At 39.4% G+C, this 20,933-nt stretch overlaps 1 protein-coding gene across 1 annotated transcript in view; it reads left to right on the forward strand.

Annotated features, from left to right (window-relative positions):
* PCSK5 (proprotein convertase subtilisin/kexin type 5) overlaps positions 1-20,933 on the forward strand; it is a 608,686-nt gene that overhangs the window by 461,835 nt on the left and 125,918 nt on the right. Inside the window, 2 exon segments of the mRNA XM_027875021.1 lie at positions 9,376-9,403; positions 9,573-9,582. Of these exon segments, the coding sequence (XP_027730822.1) occupies positions 9,376-9,403; positions 9,573-9,582 (38 nt within the window).

The raw sequence follows: 20,933 nt of genomic DNA on the forward strand, positions 1-20,933 counted from the left end.
TATCTATCTATCTATCTATCTATCTATCTATCTATCTATCTATCTATTTATTTATCTATCTATATATATATATACACTCATACATATAATTTTTCCCCAACTACCCTAATACTGACAAAGGTCTCATGAGTTACAAATATCATCTTTCCATGCAGGAATGTTAACAGTTCAACCTTAATAAGTCTCTTATGATTTCTCTTTCCTGTTTACCTCTTCATGTTCCACTTGAGTCTTGTATTGGAAAGTCAAATTTTCTATTCAGCTCTGGTTTTTTCATCAAGAATTCTTGAAAGTCCTCTATTTCACTGAATGATCATTTTTTCCCCTGAAGGATTATACTCAGTTTTGCTGGGTAGGTGATTCTTGGTTGTAATCCTATTTCCTTTGCCCTCCGGAATATTATATTCCATGCACTGCGGTCCCTTAATGTAGAAGCTGCTAAATCTTGTGTTATCCTGATCGTGTTTCCACAATACTTTAACTGTTTCTTTCTGGCTGCTTGTAATATTTTCTCCTTGACCTTAGAACTCTGGAATTTGGCTACAATATTCCTAGGAGTTTTCCTTTGGGGATCTCTTTCAGGAGGAGATCGGTGGATTCTTTCAATTTCTATTTTGCTCTCTGGTTCTAAAATATCAGGGTAGTTTTCATTGATAATTTCTTGAAAGATGATGTACAGGCTCTTTTTTTGATCATGGCTTTCAGATAGTCCAATAATTTTTAAATTCTCTCTCCTGGATCTATTTTCCAGGTCAGTTGTTTTTCCAATGAGATATTGCACATTGTTTTCTAATTTTTCATTCTTTTGGATTTGTTTTACAGTGTCTTGGTTTCTCATAAAATCACTAGCTTCCAATTTCTCTATTCTAATTTTTAAGGAAGTATTTTCTTCAGTAATCTTTTGGACTTCCTTTGCCATTTGGCCAATTTTGTTTTTTAGGGCATTCTTCTTCTCATTGGCTTTTTAGACCTCTTTTGCCATTTGGGTTAGGCTATTTTTTAAGGTGTTATTTTCTTCAGCATTTTTTTGGGTCTACTTTAGCAAGCTATTGACTTGTTTTTCATGATTTTCTTGCATCATTCTCATTTCTCTTCCCAGTTTTTCCTCTACTTCTCTTACTTGCTTCTCAAAATCCCTTTTGAGCTCTTCCAAGGCCTGGGACTGATTCAGGTTTTTCTTGGAGGCTTTGGATGTAGGAGCTTTGACTTTGTTGTCTCCTTCTGGTTGTATGTTTTGATCTTCTTTGTCACCAAAGTAAGATAATACAGTCTGACTCTTTTTGCAAGGTTTGCTCATGATCCCAACCAATTACTTGAGTTTTAAACTCTTTGTTAAGGTGAGAGTCTGCTTCCAATGTGGAGAGTGTACTATCCCAAGCTTCAGGGGTTTGTACAGCTGTTTTCAGAGATACTTCTAGGGACCTGTAAATTTTCAATTCTTCCAAGGTGCTATGATAAGGGGCAAGGTGTTTCCTCTCCATCGCCACAAAAAGCTCCACCACACCAGCGCTCCTCCTTGCCCCAGGACCACCCCTCAGAACTGTGACCCAGATCCAAGCACTGGTAAAGCAAGAGATTCCTGTCTCAGCCCTGGCAAACAGATCCCTGCAATCCCCCTCTGATCAGCCACTTGATTCCCCCTCAGTCTGTGGGCCGGAAGCTCAGGAAACAGCAGCAGTCCCGGGAGATCAAGACTTGAGGCTGAGACCTAGCTCCTCCCTCACCGCAGTCACAGACTTTTCCCACTGACCTTCTAAGTTGTCTTTGGTGTTCTTGGGTTGAGAAGTCTGGAAACCACCACAGCTGCCCTCTGAGCCTGCTCCAGGTTCGCTGCGGCCTGCACACCCATGCCAAACTGCACTCCTCTCCCAGCCCGACGCAATATACATTTCTGATCAACCATCCAGGTTATCTTGGGCTGGAAATTTGTTTCACTCTGTCTTTTTGTGGGTTCTGCTGCTTTAGGATTTGTTGGACCCATTTTTTATAGATATTTGGAGGGGTTTGACTGAGAGCTCAAGCAAGCCACTGCTTTCCCTCTGCCATCTTGGCTCTGCCCCCTAATCTGAGCATCTAAGCCAGAGCTTCTTAATCTTGTTTTGTGTCATGAATCTTGTTGGCAGTCTGATGAATTCTATGGACCCCCTTCTTAGAATAACATTTTTAAATGCATGAAATAAAATGCACGGGATTAAAAAATATAATAAATAATAAATATATTAAAATATAAAAAATTAATATATAAAAAATAATAAATAAAGACGTAATTTTCCCCTATATCCAAAGTTCACAAAACCCTTGAAATCTATCCATAGACCCCAGACTAAGAATCCTTAAACTAAGCTAGAGGGCAGTGAGGTGGCAAAGTGGATAGAGTGCTGGTCCTGGAGTCTGGAAGACTCATCTTCCTGAGTTTGCATCTGGCTTCAGATACTTACTAGCCCTGTGAACCCAGGCAAATCTCTTAACTCTGTCTGCCTCAGTTTCCTCATCTGTAAAATGAGTTGGAAAAGGAAATGGCAAACCACTCCAGTATCTTTGCCAAGAAAACCCCAAATGGGGTCACATAGAGTCAGATATGACTGAAACGACTGATCAACAACAAATAATGTCAAGTCTCTACCTTGAATGCATAGCCCGCTTTGGGTTTTCATATGGGTTTTCACTGAGCTGGAAGGGTCCTTCGAAATTAGCTCAAATATTCTGACTCCAAATGCAGTATTTGTTCCATGGGACCAGTCAGGTTTCTTACATCTTGATCCTCTACACTCTGTTTATTTCAACTTTTGTTCCTCTTATCCTGACTTATCTCAATGACTTCTATCCTTTAGAACAACTATTATTGTTTCCATCTCACTTCATGGACCCATACATGCCTTCCTCTTCCTTTTGCCTCAGACGTCTTCTGTCCCCTGGAAGACTATTCAGGTTCCTTTTCTGTAAAATAAAGAACTTGGACTAGATGTCCAAGTAAGGGCCTTTTCTATGGTCCTATGCACTCTCAGAAACTCCCTCAAAAAGAAATTCTTGATGAAGAAATAATTAGCGTGGCCTTAGAGTAATCTTGAGATCCTTAATTGGAAGTCTCCACTTAGTAGAGATTGTCAGATCTCCTCTGGACCTCCTGGATAAGTTCTGCCCAGGATGGACCACATCTCCCAGGCTTGTCCTCAAGGGAAACTTCTGGTTAGTGGCCATCTTGCTGTTTTTGATCAGGACACTATTGTTTTGCTCCTTACCCCTGAAGAGGAAGAATGGAGGATCCACTATAGCCTTCTAGGTCAAGCTAACCAAGCTCCAGGACATAGCCCTGAAGCCCTAGTTGACCAACTGAAAATGCAGACAAGGGAAGCTTCCCATTCTTCTCTCAGAGGCCTTTTTTAAGTCAAAAGGCAGATATGCTTGGAAACATGAATGGAATGATATATAAGAAAAAAAGCATTTGGAATAAGGAGCCATCACCCAGAACCCCCCATCACCACATCACCTTCCAGATGTATGCATATACATACATACATATACACACATATACATATCTGCACACATATTTGTGTAATATATATACATAAATATATTCATATATTTGTCTAATGTGTATATGACCAGAATATAGATACAGAGAGATAGTTATAGATATAGATACACACATACATATATATATACACATATACCTATATACACATATGTATATACACATATGCCACGAGTTACCAAGAAATACCCATATACATATGTATGTATGTATGTGTGTATGTATATATGTATGTTATGTATGTATGTATGTATAGCAGGTTACCAAGAACCTATGTGTTGTAGGGGCTAGGGGAGACAGGTAGAAAAGCACTAAACACTGTGGAGTGATTAACAACAGCAACAACAATGATAACATTTTTATTTTAATTCAGAAGATCTGAGTTCAAATTCTGAGTTAAAATTTGGTCTCAAATACTTATTTTATGTAACCTGGTCAAGTCACTTCACCTCTGTCTGCCTCAGTTGCTTCTTCTGTAAAATCACATCTACCAGAATTGTTGTGAGGACCAAGTGAGATAAATAAAGCCCTCAGCACAGTGCCTGGCATATATTTAAGCACTATATAAATGTTAGCTAGCTAGTTTCTTGAGGACAGGGACTGTTTATCCTTTTTTAAAAATAAAATAAATTTAGTTTATATGAATATTTATAAATAATATATCTATTATATTATAAAATAATACATTATATTTATAGAAATATTTATGTGATGTAATGTTTTATTATATATTGCATCTATATTATAGTCTATATTTATGTTATAAAATAATATTGATTATTTTATATTTGGGGCAACTAGGTGGTGCAGTGGATAAAGTGCTGGGCCTGGAGTCTGGAAGACTCCTCTCTTTGAGTTCAAATCCAGCCTCAGACACTTGCTGCCTGTGTGACTCTAGGCAAGTCACATCAACCTGTTTGTCTCAGTATCCTCATCTGTAAAATGAGATAGAGAAGGAAATGCAAACCAGTCCTGTATCTTTACCAAGAAAACCCCAAATGGGGTGACGAAGAGTTGGACACGACTGAACAACAACAATTTTATATTTGCTTTCATTTTTAGCTAGTTACTTAGCATAGTGGCTAGATAGCACATAGTAAGGGCTTAATAAATACTTGTTGACTGATTTGCTGCCTCTTTCACGGCTATCTGTAAACATGTCTGGGTTTACAATATCCTTTAAAAAATAAAAATACCTTCACTTGACTTTATTTTTAAGTTTTTCTTTCACTTGACTTTACCAACCCTTCAAGCTACTAATTCACCCAGCGTCTCTCTTCCATTTCACAGTCAAATTCCTAGAAAATGTAATCTGCATTCATCGCTTCCACTTTTTCCCCTCTCACTTACTTTTAAGCCTTTGTAATTTGGCTTTTAAACTCTTCTCTCATCTGAAAGAGTACCCTCTAAGGTTTCCAAATATCTCTTAAATCTAATGACCTTTTTCCAGGTCTTATTTTTCTGGATATAACTATAGCATGACAATGTGGACCCTGCCTTCCTCCTTGCCATTCTACTCTCCCAAAGTTTTTGTGAGAATATTCTCTTAGTTCTCCTCATAAACTACTCAGGACCCTGAGTACCACACTGAATTCAGCTGTGGCCCTGGCCAAGCAAAATGAGGAAGGTATCAATTCAACAAGAATTACTCAGGTATCCGGACTAATCTGTTGAGACCCAGAATGGATCCTTACAAATGCAATTCACTGTTGTAACATGATAATGGGAGAATTTCTAGACCTAGAGGACCTGAAAGGATTCCTGTCACTTGCAGTGTACTCTCAGTGGTTCATTATTCAGCATTCTAATGGCCATCTACATGCTTTAGGCACCGAAGGTATTTGCACAACTTATCTCTGGTCGAACAAACTTTTGTGGTCAAATCCAATGCATTATCGATACATTAAAAAATCTGAAAATATATGCAATTTTCCATACCCATGGACCTCCCTCTTCTGCAAAAGGAGACAGGGAAGATATCTCCTCATGTCTCTCCTTTGAGGCCATGTTTAAGCAAGCATCTATTAAGCACCTACTCTGTGTCAGGTGCACTCTGCTAGAGGGTATGAAAACAAAGAAAATGAATGAAACAATCCCTGCTCTCAAAAAAAACCTCTGCTAGAGGTTCAATGCAGCAAGCATTATGAAGCACCTATTTGTGAAAAAAATTATGCTAGGATCCAAGGATTCAAAACCAAACATGTAGATAATAGTTCCTGCCCTCAAGGAATTTACATTCTTCTAGTGGATACAGCAGGTTAAGCAGATAAGTACAAGATAATTTCTGGGGGGAGAGTGCACATTTGTTTCTTAGACAAGCACTGAAAACAAACAATGACTTGGACCCAGAATTGACTAGAAGGAAGAGAGTGGGTTGGATGGATTACATTTGGGATGCAGCAGCATTTTCAAAGACTCCAAGCCGCTCTGTGACAAAGAATCTCATCTTTTAAACACCAATGTGCTCCCAATGACAGCACTGAAGAAGATGTAGTTAGAAAGAACAGGCCAAATAAACACTGAGGAAATCTTTGCTGGAGGCAACACAATCTTGAACACATCAAGGGATCACTTTACAAGATGTCTCAGAGAGAGAAAGACATCAAAGGATTGGAAAAGACTACAGACGATGCTGTTGTACCTCTTCTCCCTGGAAAAAAAAAATGGTGATCATGAGGACATTGCTATCAACACATGTGCCGGGTTTCTCCTGTAAAATCCTTATGAGAATGATCTGCACACACATCATTTGGTTTGATCTTAAAATGTAGACACTCTCCAGCCACCAGGACCTACAAGCAGACTGCATGTCCAACAGGGTGGATTTTGGTGAACCCTAGAGAGAAGCAACCCTGACAAAACATTCTCTCCACCTAAAATCCCGCAACTGTCCAACCTCAGCTAGCCATCATTAATGTTACTGTACCACAACAGTAATGATACCTGTACACCTAGACTCAGTTAACTACCCAGTACACTGACTTCGCCTCTGTACCTGGGCAAGAATCTACCTCCAGTGGACTCCTGTGGAAGCCAAGCAATTTGTACGTGCCCCCAGGTGTCGGGTGGATGTCTGCCTTCCAACCATGCCCCAATGGGTAAGCAGCCAAGGCATCTATACGTGCCTCCAGGTGTGGGGTGGATGTTTACTTTCCAGGCATTCCCCAATGGGTGAGCAACCAAGCAGAGCTGATTCCAGGATGTGAGATGTGAAACTTGAGAGTTAGTTTAATTTTAATTTCTCTTATTCGTGATTTAGAGCATATTTTCTTGTGGTCATTGACAGCTTATAATTTTTTTGGAAAATTCTTCCTATCTTTTGACAGTTTCCTTCCTTTCTCAGAGGCTAATGTGTTATCATTCTCACTGGACTTTTTGTGATTTTTTGTTTATGTTTTTTGGTGAGGCAATTGGAATCAAGTGACTTGCCCAGGGTCACACAACTAGTAAGTGTCAAGTGTCTGAGGCCAGATTTGAACTCAGGTCCTTGTGACTCCAAGTCCAGAGTTCTATCCACTGCGCCACCTAGCTGCCCCTTCACTGGACTTTTTGGAGCCGTGGTTAATGCCATTTAAAGTTATCTTATCTGATACCAGGAGATCCCTTCCTTTTCCTCCCTTCTTCTATCCCAGTTATTTATTTAAAGCCCCATTATAGAGTGAGAGCTTCACTGGACCTCTACTGAGCGGTCCTCTCAAGCCTTCTCAATCAGAAGTGTGCTTGGTGGTCTGCAAAAGTTCTTGTGCTCTCAGGTTGGTCTCCTCTAGGATCAATGTTAACAATGGACCATGCTTTAACTTTTATTTTTGGTTGAAATTATGAATACTCATGCAATAAAGCCTCACTGGTATCTCATTCAGAATAGCACCATTCTTCCCATTCATTCAAATGGTGGTATGCTTATATAATGCCAAGTGGAAGCAAACAGTATGATTGCTGCTGGGGGGGTCTTCTGCTCATAGTGGAATGTTTTGAGTGTCCAGCCAGCTCGGGAAGAAACTGCTACCAATACCTCAGGTTGCATAAACACATCTGTGACAAAATAAATATTACAGAGTATAAGTGTATAGAATAGGTATTCTTAGCCTGGGGTCTGTGAATTTTTGTTTTTGCATTTTGATATTTATATTTCAATATCATTGATTTCCTTGGTAATCATATATAGTTTGTTTTATGCATTTAAAAGCATCATCCTGAGAAGGGGTCCATAAACTTCACTAGACTGCCAAAAGGGTCCATGACATAGAAAAGGGTAAGAATCCCTGATGTAGCATAATCTCTCCAGCAAAAATAAAAGAGTGAGCTTGAATGAGCTGATTTGCATCATTCTCCTTGCCCCACAAAATGTACATCTCGAATCCCAGTCTTCTGTCACCAAATCCTCAGGGGATCTTGGTTCTAATTTTTGCTCTTCTACTTAATACCTGTGTGATTTTTGACAAGTCACTTCCCCTTTGTGGGCCTCAGTTACCTCATCTGTATAAAGAAGGGGTTGCATTAGATGAACACAGAGGGGTAGCAGAGTGTAGGGGATGGATCAATAGACTTGGCATCATGAAGACCTTGGTTCAAATCCTGAGTCATTTACTTGCCATTTGACTCTGGCAACTGACTTGCCTCAGTTTTGTCATCTGCAAAATGATGAGGTTGAACTAGACCTCTAACATGTCTACCATCTTTACATATTTGATTCCATTATTCTATGACCTCTACTGTCCATTCCACCTCTATGATCCTATGAATTATAGAAGAATAGACCGATGCTCAGTTATTTGGTCTGGTGCTATAGAAAAAAATAACAATACTGAAGTTGGAACAGAAGAATCGGACTCTTATTTTAGATGCATTCACTCCCTTGCTATGTAACCCTAGAGCTGTCACTTGTTCTCTCTGAACTTCAGTTACCTCTTCTGCAAAATGGGAACAATAATTGCTGTCCTACTTACACTCATGGTCCTTTGGAAGTCATAAAGTGCTACATAAATATGAAGTTAAGTAGTAGTTTTGGAGAAGACTTTGGAGAGTCCCTTAGACAACAAGGAGGTCAAATCAGTTAATACTTAAAGAAACTAATTCAGGTTATTCACTGAAAGGTTAAATATTGAAGATGGAGCTTAAATACCTTGGCCACATAATGAGAAGATGGGATTTATTGGAAAAGACCCTGATATTGGGAAGATTGAAGGCAAAAGGAAAAGTGGACAGCAGAGGATGAGAGAGATAGATAGTGTCATGGAAACAATGAACATGAACTTGGACATGTGGAGGGTAGAAGAGCCTGGCACACTTTGGTCCATGGGGTCATGAAGAGTCAGGCATGACTGAACAACAACAAAAGTGTCAGTGGTAGCAATAGCAGCAGTAGGAGGAGGTCAAGGAGGAGGAAGAAGAGAAGAAAGAAGAAGAAACATTTATATAATAATAGTAATAGCTCACATTTCTACAGTGCTTTACGAAGATTGTTTTATTCTCACTAAGGACGCTGGAAGGTAGGTGCTATTGTTATTCCAATTTTACAGATGAGGAAACTGAAGCAGATAGCAGTGAAGTGATTTGCCCTTGCTCACATGATTAGTGAGTGTCTGAGGACAGATCTGAACATGGGTTTTCCTGATTCCAGGCCCAGCACTTTATCCACTGCATCACCTAGCTGACTCTTCATATCATTTACTGATATTGTTACCAAAGGAAACAAATTCAGATGCCACCTTCTCTGCAGGTGCCCCGTGAAGCCCCAGTGAAGCTTAGCAGCCTGGTTGCTGACAAAAACCAGATTGATGGTGGGAGCTGAAAGAATTAGCTCCTAATTCTTTCATGCTTGAGCAACATGCAGTCTGAACAAGGCTAACCATTTGCATATGTGCTGGATCTGCAAGTTAAGATCCATCCTTTCAGTTCTGATGCCAACCCCTAGGGGTGCCAAAGCAGCTCCTCAGAGTATCTGTGCACAAATCATGCAGAGGAGCAGTGTGCCCTTGTCAGTACAAAAGCAATCAGTCCCACAGGGATGCTCCGTCTCAACAATAAGAATCTATGGGAGGGGCACATGTGTGAAGTGAGTGAGGCAAAGTGATGGAGAAATGATTGTCCCCTTGCATCCACCACACTGGAGGCTAAGAACGATCATTCTGTCTGCCCCACATGTGCCATCTGCCTTCGATGAATCCTGAGGCAAATGGAACCAACAGAGCCCTCCATCTGCCAGACCTCTCCATTAGAACAAGGCTCTTACTAGGAGCTTGGCCAAACCTTAGTCCAGCAAACTGGCTGCTCAAGATGGTTGACAATATCTGGGCCAATCCCATGAAGAGAGGCAGCCATTTTCCAGATAATGTGAAGAGAGTTCTGGTCTTTTTCAGTTAAAATTAAATACTGATCTGCCAAGACTAAGTTCTATGTATAAATGCTGAAATGTTGAGCATTCAGTCTGGGTTTATGGCCTCTTAATTTGAGTGCTGCCTACAGTGGTGTTAATTTCTTACTGACTCTATGACTTGCCAGGTGTTTAAAAAAAAAAAAAACAAGCTCAACCATGTTTAATTCATAAGCACCCATCTCATTGAAAGTGTTGAGCGTTGGCATTTCACGATTAATATTGTACATAATTATTGTGGCTGGTGGAAAGTAATGAATTTATAGATTTATTTTAATGAGGTCATCACAACAGCAGATTCCTTAAGTAGGTAACCAGACATTGGCATCTCGGCCAGGAGTGTTTTTAATTAGCACCCTGTAGTTATGGAGAGATGCTTAGAAGATGAATGGTAAGTAAATTTGTTGGCCTCTACATAGTATGCCCTAGTAGAGAAAGTGCTGGATTCAGGCTCAAGAAGACCTGCATTCAGAAACCTCTGAAACTTTGAATCATTGGCTTAAAGTTGAAAGGGACTTTAGATGCCACCTGGTCCAATATATGTCATATTATGATGGAGGAAATGGAGGCCCAAAGAGATGAAATGACTTCCCCAAGACCATACATGTGGTAAGTAGCAGAGGTAGGGAGTGAACTCAGCTCCTCTCTATTCCAAAGCAATTAATCAGCAAGCATTTATTATGAGCCATATTGTCATGTTGGGTGCTAGGGATACAAAGACAAAAATGAAAAAATCCTTGCCCTCAAGGAGCTTCGCATTCTATCAGGCTTATCATTCTACCAATATGAATGCATATAAATACATACAAAATATATACAAGATTATTTCAGAGCAAGGTACTAGCAACTAGGAGAATCACAAAAGGCTTCATGGAGGCAGCGTTTGACCCGAGCTTTGAAGAAAATTAAAGAAACTGGGAAATCAAAAATTCTTTCCAGTGTGAGGATATTGGCAAGTCACTTGACCTCTCTCTCAGCTTGTTTTTCTCACCTCTAAAATGAGGATGATAATACCTCAAAGAATTGTTGTGGGGCTCAGATAAGATACTGTAAGTTCCTTTGAAAACTTTATAGCACTACATAAATGTCAGTTATTATTGCTATCATTAATGCTATCATGAAAAAAGAATCATAGAGGATAGAGTGTTAGTTTGAGACTCAGGAAGATTTTAGTTAAAATCTTGCCTCTGACATAGGCTGTGTGACCCTGTACAAGTCACCAAATGAATGAATGATAAGCACATATTATATGCCAGGCTCTGTGGTAAGATTAGAGACGCAAATACAGAAGAATGACCTAACTTTTCAGTTATTCAGGCAACTCTCTAAGCCAAAAAGTTGCAGAGTAGTTGCAATTTAATTGGTTGAGGAAATTTACTGGGAGTTCCTTAAACCAGTGAAATTATAAGTAGGAAAGAAAGAAAAAGTCTATTATTATTGGAAGTCTATTAGAGTCTTCCTAAAGAGATAGGAAGCCCCACCCCACAGTTAGTCAGTGGAAGAGCTAGACCAGAAATAAAAAGTGTCTGACTTTCAGTTGAGTGTAAGTCTACTTTTCCATTCTTTTCTCCCTGTCTGGGAAGTTGATGTGAAATCTTATACTCATCGCTCTCCTCCTTATCCATTTATTATGCAGTTTATGTCTGGAGCACTATATTATATGCTCAGTAAAAGAAGTTAATCAAAGGGACACTTTATTTGCTCTGGGTCTTCATAAAGTTTACTTTCTAAAATGGATACTTTGACACTAACATGAACAGAAGAATACTAATAAAGGCTAAAACAATAAAATTAACATCTATTCAAATAGACTTTTGTTTTTTTCTGATAGTTTTTTTTTGTAAAATACATAAAATAGATATTCTGGTTTTGTTTTTAGTTTTGTTTTACCTTAGCCAGAAGGAGAAGAGAGAAGGGAATAAGCATTTATATTTGCCTACTATATGCCAGGAACTCTGCTAAGCACTTTACAAATATTCTCATTTAAAAACAAATACCCTGTCATTTAACTCCAATTTTTTCAAGTTGGTAGGATCATGGATTTAGAGCTAAAAGGGATATCAAAGGTCATCTAGTCCAATATCCTCACTTTATAGATGATGATACTGTGGCCCAGAAAAGTTATGTTAATTACCCAGTCACACAAGCAATAATCAGAACCACCAGGATTTGGGCAAAGGTCATCCGACTCTAAATCCCATGCTCATTCCCCTGCACCACTACACTTTTTCTATTTTTAGAGGTGTATTTCTTCTACCTTATCCAGCCCCTGCCACTACCACCCCTTCTACCCTATCCTTACCACTGGAAATGGGGGGAAGAACAGGGTAAGTTAAGAAGAAAATTACAAAGGAATGAGCCGAACTTTGAGAGTTGAAAAGAGGGGAATGATCGTGAATGATGGGACGTCAGAAGGCCTGGGTTTGCAAGTCAGTTCTTCCACTTATGACCTTGGGCCCCAGTGTTCTCATCTGTTATATGAAGGATATAGGCTAGATAACTTCTGGGCTGCCTTTGACCATGAGAAGGTCCCTTCCAGCTTTAGATTGCAAAAGAGCCTAATCCACAGAAAGATCAATCACACAGAAGGCTGAAAAAATAACCAGAGAACCCAAGGTTGGACCCCCCAGGCTGCTGTTAAAGGCAACTTCCTTCTAAGAATTGAGTAAAAATTTCTTGTCATGATCATTCATATTCATTACCCAATGAAGACAGACAATGAGAATTTGCTGCCCAAACAATTCAAAAGAAAAATCACCACGTCCTTGGAATCTGGCTTGTTCCTCTCCAAGCTCGCAGTGGAAAACTTGTGCCTGTAAGGCCTGTGGGCAGCTGTTTATGTAACTAATTGGACATTCACATAAATATGAAAATGCAGACAGGAGCGGATTCCCGTTCCTCTCTGTTCTTTGGCCAGAGTTCTTTTTTAAGTCAAGAGGCAGGCATACTTGAGAGAGATGCATGGTTTAGAATCTGGCCCACAACACTCCTCGCTTATATAATAGCCAGCACACTTTCCATTTTGCATTAAGAGGGTCTGGATTTGTTTTAAAAGTTCTGATGTTGAAATGAGTCTGTTTCAGTTATCTGGAAAATTTGCTTCTGTGGGCCACCTCTTCTCCCAAAGATGGTGATGGACAAACACGTTGCCACTGTACATCTCTATTTGCTACTGGTTCCTCCTGCTATGGAGAGTTGTCTTTGGCAACCCTACTACAACAGGATATGAGGGACAGGGAACTCCTTAACAGCCCCCAAATGACATATGAAGTTACCTGAAGGTGTGCAGAGGCCACATTAATTTCCAAGTCTGACTGCAACCTCTCAGTGACCTCCAACAAGCCAGCTTTGTTTTCTCTGCCCTGCCTATAATTAAAGCGGAGACTCTGGTATGGGTGTGGTACAACCCTCAAAGTCATTTGACTCCCCTTTGCTGGGACAGACAGGGCGAGTTGTGTTTAACTTAGACTCCAACTCTACCCAAGCACTGGACCTGATCACTTTATAGACAGTAGGGAGGGAAGGGAACGGCCATGAAGAAAGAGAGTTGAGGAAAGCAGAACAGAACCAAAGTTTGGTTCTATATAGCCAAACCAGGCAATGTTTTTGGACCCTCTGTTTCCAACTTTCTTGCTGTCTTCTCAGTTGGCCATTCAGTTTGGGCATCTGTGTTAGATTGGCCAGAGAATGTTTCCACATTTGCCTCTATGAGACCCTGATGGGTTTCTGTAAAATGGGAAAAATAATATTATTATCAACTACTTCATACAGTTGTAAAAAAAAAATAAATCAGGGCAGCCCCCAGTATCAGAGGGTGGGCAATTTTTTTTCAGGGACCCCTCTCTATAAAAACAATTTAATTTAAATATGTATTACAAAATCCATAGGCCCATGTGATAGAATAATGGGTAAAGAAGATATAGATAGATAGATAGATAGATAGATAGATAGATAGATAGATAGATAGATAAATATACAAGTAGAGATAGATAGAGATACAGATGTAGAGATATCTATCTATCTGTTTATTGTCCAATCAGTGCCCATGAAGTTTCTTCAAAATGTCTAGCAGGCAGGGTGAGCAGGGCTTTAAACTTTTCTGAGGGGACACAGATCAGTCTCAGCAGGGTGGTGGCTGCTGCTGGGTCTTCAGTCTGCCCCAATGGGTGGGCAACTGTAGTATTAAGATTCCACGGTTGGTTTCATCAGGTGAGCAAGTCTAGAAGAGGTTCAGGCAGAGTGAAGGGGGCCCACACACAAATCTCATGGGAACAGGGTGGGTTGGGTACAGGTGGAGGGCACCTCCCTTTGGGTGGGGCACAGGAAAAAGTGGTGAAAGTTAGTTCAGACTGGTGGCAGCTACTGAGGCCATCCCCTAAGTTCTAAGCCAAAAGCCCCAGGGTAGTCAGGGTATCTAAGATCCTCCCCTCTCAACCATCAGATAAACAGGTAGAGGAGGGGCAGGGGCAGGGAACCAGGTTCCAGGCTAAGGTCAAGGGCACAGCCGATACTAAAATAGAAAGTTAGTCAAGTTGTATGGTAGCTACTGCTACTGTCTTCCAGAGCATGGAGGTTCTGAGGTCCAGGATAGGGGCCTGCTTGCCCAGGTTTTAGAGTAGTCATTTGCCATAAAACTCTATAGAAATGTGAGTTATGATTATAGACTGTATGAAAGAGAACTAGACTCTTTGGGTTACTATCATTCTGGGATGAGAGATCTTTAACCCTCTAAATGATTTTCTCATCCTAATTCTGATCCAAACAGCATAAATTATATGGATTATCCAAGCAAAGCAGAGTTACTCTCCCATGTTGGTCCACCCAAGTCTAGGGCATCTTCCCCTCACCCAGCATGCTCTTGGGTTGGTAAGACCATTTTACAAGTAGTTCTGCCTCCCACCCACTTACTCAGGTAAAGACAATGGAGGAGTGTAATCAGTCTGTCAGCAAGCCTTTACTTAAGTGCACTATGCTAAGCACCAGGAAGAAAAAAGGCTAAAACAGTCCCTACCCTCAGGGAGCTCACATTCTAATACTGTGATCCACCATATAAATGACTAGGTCTGTACCATACAACATGTATTCAGAAGGCAATCTGGAAGGAGAGGCATTCACAGCCACTGGGACCGGTAAAGGTCTCCTACAAAAGAAAGGTTTTGAGCTGAATCTTGAAGGAAATGAGGGAAAACTAAGAGGTAAAAAACAGGCCATTCCAGGCAGAGGGGACATCCAGGCAAAGTCACAGCATAGGGAGACAGAATTTGTTTTCTAAGAACTTCAAGTAGGCCAGTGTATCTAGATTGTATGGAGGATTGAATAATGTGTATAAAGACTGGAAAGACAGGAAGGAACCAGGTCACAAGAAGCCTTAAATGCCAAACAGGGGGCTTTATATTTGATCCTGTATATAGGGAGCCACTAGCATAGCTCATTAAATGGAGAGGTGACATGGTCAGACCAACATTTCAAAAAAATCACCTTGAAAACTGAGTGGAAGATGGACTGGAGGAGAGAAAAACGAAGCAGGGAGACCTCTTAGAAGGCTAATGCAGAAGTTCAAGAAAGAGGTGATTGGAAAGAATTCACTATTTGACAAAAACTGCTGGGAAAACTGGAAAAAAAGTATGGCAGAAATTAAGCATAGACCAAAATTTCACACCATATACCAAAATAAAGTCAACATGGGTTCATGATTTAAATATAAAGGCTGATACTGTAAGCAAACTGGGAGAGCAAGGAATGGTTTACCTATCAGATTTGTGGAGAAGAGAAGAATTCATGACCAAACAGGAGATAGAGAACATTATGAAATGCAAAATGGATAACTTTGATTACATTAAACTGAAAGGGTTTTGCACAAACAAAGCCAATGCAACCAAGATTAGAAGGAAAGTAGAAAATTGGTAAAGAATTTTTATAGCCAGTGTCTCTGATAAGGGCCTCATTTCTAAAATATAGAGAGAATTAAGTCAAATTTATAAGAATACAAGTCATTCCCCAATTGATAAATGGTCAAAGGATATGAAGAGGCAGTTCTCAGATGAAGAAATTAAAGCCATCTATAGTCATATGAAGAAATGCTCTAAATCACTATTGATTAGAGACATGCAAATCAAAACAACTCTGAGGTACCACATTACACCTATCAGATTGTCCAACATGACAAAACAGGAAAATGATAAATGTTGGAGAAGATGTGGGAAAATTGGAACACAAATGCATTGTTGGCAGGGTTGTGAAATGATCCAACCATTTTGGAGAGCAATTTGGAACTATGCCCAAAGGACAATAAAAGTGTACATAGCCTTTGACCCAGCAATAGCACTTCTAGGGCTTTATCCCAAAGAGATCATACAAATGGGGAAAGGACCCACATGTACAAAAATATTTATAGTAGCTCTTTTTGTGGTGGCAAAGAATTGGAACTTGAGAGAATGCCCATCAACTGGGGAATGGTTGAACGAGTTGTGGTATATGAATGTAATGGAATACTATTGTTCTCTAAGAAATGATGAGCAAGCAGACTTCAGAAAAATCTGGAAAGACTTGTATGGACTGATGCTGAGTGAAGTGAGCAGAACCAGGAGAATGTTGTACACAGTAACAGCCATGTTTTGTGATGACTAATATTGATAGACTTAGCCCTTCTCAGCAACGCAAGGATCTAAGACATCTCCAAATGCCTCATGATGAAAAATGCTATCTACATCCAAAGAAAGAACCATGGAGTTTGAATGCAGATTGAAGCATACTATTTGCTATTTTTCCCCCCTGTTGTGTTTTGTTTTCTCTTTCTGGTGGTTCCTCCTATTGGTTCTAATTCTTACTTACAACATCACTAATGTGAAAATATGTTTAATAAAAATGTATATGTATAGCCTATATCAGATTGTGTGCTGTCTTGGGGAGAGAGGTAGAGAGGAAGAAAAATTTAAAACTCAAAAACTTATGGAAATGATTGTTGATAAATCAAAATAAATTAATAATAAAAAACAAGTGATTGGAGCCTGCAGCTTGTCAAACCCCAATAAATTACACAGTCTGTTCTAAGAGAGAGCCAAACAAAATTAGGGTGCCTGTGTCCATGGTTTAATTTCTCTCAAGCTGGCTTGACATGCATTGCATGAGAGTTCAATCCAAAACTGCCCCCCCAAGGGGGCCAGTTCAGAAATGGCTCAATTTGGTATTTGGGGGTACAGGGTTATATGCCCTTTGAAGAGCAGGTGTTCCCAAGGTATGCCAATCAACTCTGATTGCTCAAAACCCTAGGAGGTGGGTTATATTAAAATGAGGTCTTGAATATAGTACTTAGGTCACTTAATCTAGATCAACAGGGGCTGGTATCACCCACCATGCGAACAGAGGAAATACCACCCCCAGTCTTGGGAATTGATCTCCACCCAGACCTGAGTAAGATAAAACCAATTCAGGCATGGGTTGGAGTTTGACCAAGATAAGATTCGATGCAACTTTGTTATCAGTAAAAAGTTCTGAAGAACTTTGGGCTGGGGAGAGGGCTGGGAGCTCTGAGTCTCCAAAACACAGATTACGAAGAGAAATCATTTTTCGCAAGCTGCATGATTGAACCTTAGGATACCCACTCACTTATTCATATTAGGAGGGGAACCACCCAGGGTCTCTGCCAGGCACTGCTGAGAAGCCTCATTCTGAACCCACAGATCACATTGATCTTCTAGTCTGGCCCAGATAACTGGTAATTCTTAGAGCCCCAGGGGACTCTCAAATCTAGTTGCTTCAGACTCCAGGGATGCTTACGCCATACATGATGTCTGGAAACAGTAAAAGAAAATTGATTTTTTGAAATCAGCGTTGGTGCAGGGCAGTTGATGGTGCAGTGGATAAAGTGCTGGGACTGAAGTCAGGAAGACTCATCTTCCTGAGCTCGAATTCAGCCTCAGACACTTACAAGCTGTCTGACCCTGGACTTAACCCTATTTGCCTCAGTTTCCTCATCTGTAAAATGATCTGGAGAAGGAAATGGCAAACCACACCAGCATATTTGCCAAGAAAATCCCAAATGGGGTCACAAAAAGTTGGATGGGACTGAAAAACAACTGAACAATTGTCTTCTTGGGTCTCTGTAGAGGACTGCATTTATAAATCTCTGCAGTTTGAACATTTTTACTTTCTTTGTTAACAAAATTAACCAGGTGTAAGTCTGTAGGTTTAAAAATACATTTGTTTTTAACCCAAATAAAATCTAAAACTAGCTGCCACTCTATTTTTTTTTCTTTGTGAAGGACACTAACATTAGGAAGACTACACTGGTCTTAGAGTCATCTCCAATGTTTACCCCTGTGTAACTCTGGGAAAATCACTGAGTCTCAGTTTCTTCATCTATCAAATGGGATGAGACATAATACATTTATTATTATTATTATTGTTGTTGTTGTTATTGTTATTATTATACTATATTATAGAAATGATTATTTTATTCCATATATTAAAAATAAAATAAATAGGAAAAATTTTTTAAAGGATTATTATGAAGAAAGAAATTTATCACCCACTTATTTATGGATGAGGATAGATAAGTGGAAAATTTTATTTCCAAGGTACTCCATGCAGTGGGGTAAATGTAGGGCTTCAATGAGATACTGAGGCTGTGTTCACTTCACTCCCCATTTTATAGATGAGGAAGGAGGTTGACAGAGTTTAAGAAACTTGCCCAAGATCACATAGCTACAGACTTCTCTGCTGACTGGATTTTCTCCCTCCTTAATAGCAGCCTTCTATCCTTGTCCCTGCTCCCCACCCTTTTCTAGCTCCCTTTTATGTGTTATCTTTCCCCCATTAGAAAGGAAACTCCTCAGGCTGGAACTGGCTTATGTTTGTATCCCCAGTGCTTAGCATAGTGCCTGGCACATAGTAAATGCTTATAGATGCTTTATCTATCTGAATGTCTATGGATGGAGAAAAGAAACTCAATTCTTACTCTCAATCAATTCTTACACCTGTCAAGTTCATTTTCTCAGTGCCTACTCTTTGCATATTTCAGAAAATAAGGTAACACATCTTGGAGATTTTGTGCTATCACCAGCTCTTTTTGTTTTTGTTCTTAAAATGTCGTCTTCTTTTTATTGATTTTGTTGTTATTGTTCAGTCATTTTTTCAGTCCTGTACAACTTTGTGACCCCATTTTGGGAGTTTTCTTAATAAAGATACTGGAGTGGTTTGCCATTTCCTTCTTCAGCTCATTTTGTAGATGAGGAAACTGAGGCAGGGGCAAGTGACTTGCCCAGGGCTACACTGCTAGTAAATGTCTGAGACCAGATTTAAACTCAGGAAGATGAGTCTTCCTGACTCTAAGCCTGGCATTCCATCCACTGGACCACTTAGCTGCCCCTTTTATTGATACAGTTAGCTTTTGTATTTCCATTTCTGAATATATGTCCAGCAAACCATCCTTTAGAACAAAGATTTTTGAAAGCATTTGCACTATTCCACACCCATAGTCCCATACCGCTTCAAGAAAAGAAGGGAGAGAGATACATTTTCTTTTTTTTTAAATTAACTTATTTTAAACTTAAATACACAATAAGAAAGGAAGAAGAAACATTATATATTTATATATTAGAACTTAAATACAAAATAAGAAAAGAAAAAAAAGCATTGCCATATGTACAGCCAAATATAGGAGGATTCAAAATATACAGCAATAAATCTCCATTTCAAGAAAACCTATATAATAAATCCTGTCTTTGCTTTCTTTTAAGTTTTCTTTTGTTCTCTGCCATGTACTTTTGACTTTGTTCTTTTTTTCCCCTTTCTTCCCTCCCTCCCCAAAGGTTACAATTAAGTGCAGATATATACATACACATGCATATATACATATACATTCATGTACACACATATGTATGCATATATGCATACATATGCATACATATGTACACATTTACACACAAAGAGACATATACATGTATATACACATACATATATACACTTACATACACATACATATACTTAGATTTTTATAATCATACTCATATAGAGACATATACATTAATATTCATCTATGTAAGACCGTACTATACTTATTAGTCCTTTGTTTCTCTGAGGATAAATAACTTCTTCATAAGTCCTAGTCTTTCCGTATTTTTCTAAGTTCACCAACTCATCATTTCCTATACCACAGCAATATTCCAACCTTATACTGTCTAGTTATTTTAAATAGTCTAAAACAATATTGATTAACATGGCTGATATATAGAGTAGTATAGAGAGGTACATTTTCTTAACTCTTCTTTGAGGCTAAGCATGATCATCGTGATTATAAAACATTCAGTTTCATTTTTTTATTGTTCTTTCTGCCTCCGTTGTTGTTGTAGCTGTTATGTATGTTGTTTTCCTGGTTCTGATTCCATCGCGCTGAATCAGTTCATGCAAATCTTCCTGTTACTTCCTGTATTCACTATATTCATTGTTTCTTACAACACAGGAATGTTCCTATACCACATTCATGTACCACAATTTGCTTAGCTATTTCCCAGTGGCCATCTACTTTGCTTGCAGTTTTTTTGTTACTACAAAAAGGCTTTCTATAAATAACTAGGTGAATATAGAGCTTTGCTTTCTATCTTTGACCTCCTTGGACTATATACCCACCAGTGGGATCTCTAGGGCTAAGGATATGAATACTTTAGTCTCTCTTTTTTTTTTAGCATAAATGCAAATCACCATTAACTCATTATTGATTCTGGGGTTTTGGCAGCAGAAGGGAACCTCTGGTGTCTTACCCAAATGGGTCACTTTCTAAAGACCAGTTTTAAGTTTAAATCCTAGTCGACAAACTCCCAGAGGAGTGTCTGTTAATCTCATTTTCCCTAAATGGCGTTGAGGTATCTAAAAATGTTTTTAGGGTATTTGTATATGTTAGAAGAGAGAGGAAGAGAGAGAGGGAGAAAAAGAGTGAGAAAGGGAGGGAGAGAGAGGAAGAAAAAGGAGGAGAAGAGAGACAGAGAGAAAGACAGAGAGAGAGGGAGAGAGAGAAGAAGGGAGGGAGAGGGG

This window comes from Vombatus ursinus, unplaced genomic scaffold (genome assembly GCF_900497805.2).
Source record: "Vombatus ursinus unplaced genomic scaffold, bare-nosed wombat genome assembly UNPS02014807.1, whole genome shotgun sequence".
Taxonomy (NCBI): domain Eukaryota; kingdom Metazoa; phylum Chordata; class Mammalia; order Diprotodontia; family Vombatidae; genus Vombatus; species Vombatus ursinus.